At 30.2% G+C, this 2,193-nt stretch overlaps 2 protein-coding genes across 2 annotated transcripts in view; both read left to right on the forward strand.

Moving 5' to 3' along the window:
- The window catches only part of LOC109589021 (uncharacterized), a 6,286-nt gene extending 6,106 nt beyond the window's left edge, over nt 1–180 (forward strand). Inside the window, exon 13 of the mRNA XM_020005142.1 lies at nt 52–180. Coding sequence (XP_019860701.1) covers nt 52–180 — 129 coding nt within the window. The remainder of the gene's footprint in view (nt 1–51) is intronic.
- LOC109589022 (uncharacterized) lies at nt 42–2,181 on the forward strand. The gene is made up of 12 exons (XM_020005143.1): nt 42–129; nt 173–242; nt 285–319; nt 373–489; nt 531–650; nt 693–870; nt 914–989; nt 1,037–1,091; nt 1,134–1,333; nt 1,382–1,818; nt 1,878–2,002; nt 2,050–2,181. The coding sequence occupies exons 2-12, from the start codon at nt 194–196 to the stop codon at nt 2,179–2,181; spliced, it is 1,524 nt and encodes a 507-aa protein (XP_019860702.1). The 5' UTR covers nt 42–129; nt 173–193.
- Nucleotides 2,182–2,193: the final 12 nt, after the last annotated feature.

Raw genomic sequence — 2,193 nt, forward strand, 5'->3', positions numbered from 1 at the left:
AAAGATGATGTGTAATACTAATTTTTGTATCCTTAGTTGTTGTAAATATAGTTTTATTCTGTTGATAGGGAAATAGGTGACCTATTGCAGAAGAACATTAATTCATTTATTGAGAAATTGAATACAGAGGTTCCTAATACATATTTTGTAAGTATTTTTAGATTTGTTTCAGGATTCTGAGGTTGCTGAATTAATGACTGCATTGGCATTTAGTGGAAGAAAATTCAACTATGAGATTCAAAGTTAGTCTAATAACATTATTACAGTAGTCACAAAATTTTTAGGTAAAATTTATGAAAGAACACTTGCAGCCGGAACAGTAAGTAGTGATAAATTGTATGTTTATTATAATTTATGTTGTTTTTTTGACAGGTTCATAACCATCAAACCAATCCTAATGTACGAGAAGTACTTAATGGATTTGTAGAAGCAGTTGGCAGTTACTTAGAAAAATTTGGCATCAATATTAATAGAAGATCATTCACTTATGTAAATTATATAAGATTGTAATATTACACATTTTTCCTTAGAATTACGATGAATTATTAGTAAACCCAAATGAAAAATTCGAATTTATTATTGATGATGATCAGAAAAATTTAATATCCTCCATGAAAAGCTCCTTGCATCAATTTTTGTCTACAAATGAAGTAGGATAATCAATTTTGCTTAATGATCATTTTTTTCTAAAGATGCATGTACTGTATACTGGGGATGACTACAAAGGAAGAAATTCTATTATAGCACAAGTACTTGGTATTTTGGTATTTCTTGTTGGCTATGGAGCTTACAATACTGATGATGAAGTGCTAAAGATTATTAATATTTTAATAAGTATTATTAATGGTAGAAGTGATGTAGATTCTTTGGGTGAGTCTACAACCTATTATTATGATAATCAAAATTTTTACAGGAAAGATTTTGGAAAATACTGAAAGGTGTAGTAATGACACTCCTGGTAATAAAATTATTTTCAAAATTAAGTTCTTGTATGTTGTCATGCATGTTGGTTAATTATTACTGTAATTACAACTAGAGCACTGCAGTCACTAAACTTACTTCTCCAGCAGCATTTTCATTCATCCGTTAAGGTATAGTTCATTGTGTACAAACACTTCCTTTATTTTTTGTAGGCTCTTTTGTATGACTTCATTCACATAAGAGAAAAGGTTAAAAAGCTTCATTCAAATGAAGAAGAAATTAGGCCAGACACTGATGATGGAATTGAATTGGAAGAGATTGCAATACGGTCTAAGGAAGAGTCAGAATTTACTCAACCGCCATTAAGCATGGATGTACTTTTTAATGAAAAGGAATGTAGTCCTTCTGAAAAGTACATGCAATTTTTGTAGAATGAAAATGATATATTTTAATGCATCAGACTGTGCAAAGAATCACTTGCCAGGTTAAGATATAATTTTGGAAGCCAAGTTTACTCTGTATTTGATATTGAATCTACAAACTGTCAAGAATTGTCCCAGCATATTCTGTTGGACCTTATCAGTTATGATGACAGTGATGTTTGCTTGCTGAGTGCAAATATTCTTTTTGAAATTTTTGAAGTTGAACATATACTGCTCTCTAAAGCTAAGGATGCTTATTTTACTACTCCTTATACAAATCAAAAAATTCATAAAGAGATGAAGAAATTATCGTCTATGACAGATTCTGATCAACTTCTCAAACAAATGTTGAGAAACCAAATCCAGGATAAGCGAAAATTGTTAAATAAGTTAGATGAACTCTTAAATTGTTTTATTTCTTCTAACAATGAGTCTAAACCTGACTCTAGTAATCAAGGAGTAGCATACAGTTGTGGTAAGTAGAAAGTGATGCACAACACTGAACTAGACTAACATTTAATGGATTATATTTAGGGCTTTTTAATGTCTTAATGGAATTTGTGCTTGGATATGGAATTTTAGATCAATCTCAGTGTCATGAGGATGTTCTGAGTAGCTGTTTTACACTTTTACAAAGAATTACCAGAAAGAATACAAGAGTATGCCAACTGAAATTCCCTATTGATTATTAATATTAATGTTACAGGCACAGAATAAACTTTTTGAGTCCTTCGATTATTTTATTGAAATCAAAACTGCTGTTGCACCTATGACATGTTTGCTTAGTGAAGTTAGAAATTATAATTATTGCTGTGTTTACAATCATGATGTGTCATAAATAGGTGTTTTC

The sequence above is a fragment of the Amphimedon queenslandica genome, unplaced genomic scaffold (genome assembly GCF_000090795.2).
Source record: "Amphimedon queenslandica unplaced genomic scaffold, v1.1 AMPQUscaffold_11700, whole genome shotgun sequence".
In the NCBI taxonomy this organism is placed as follows: Eukaryota; Metazoa; Porifera; class Demospongiae; order Haplosclerida; family Niphatidae; genus Amphimedon; species Amphimedon queenslandica.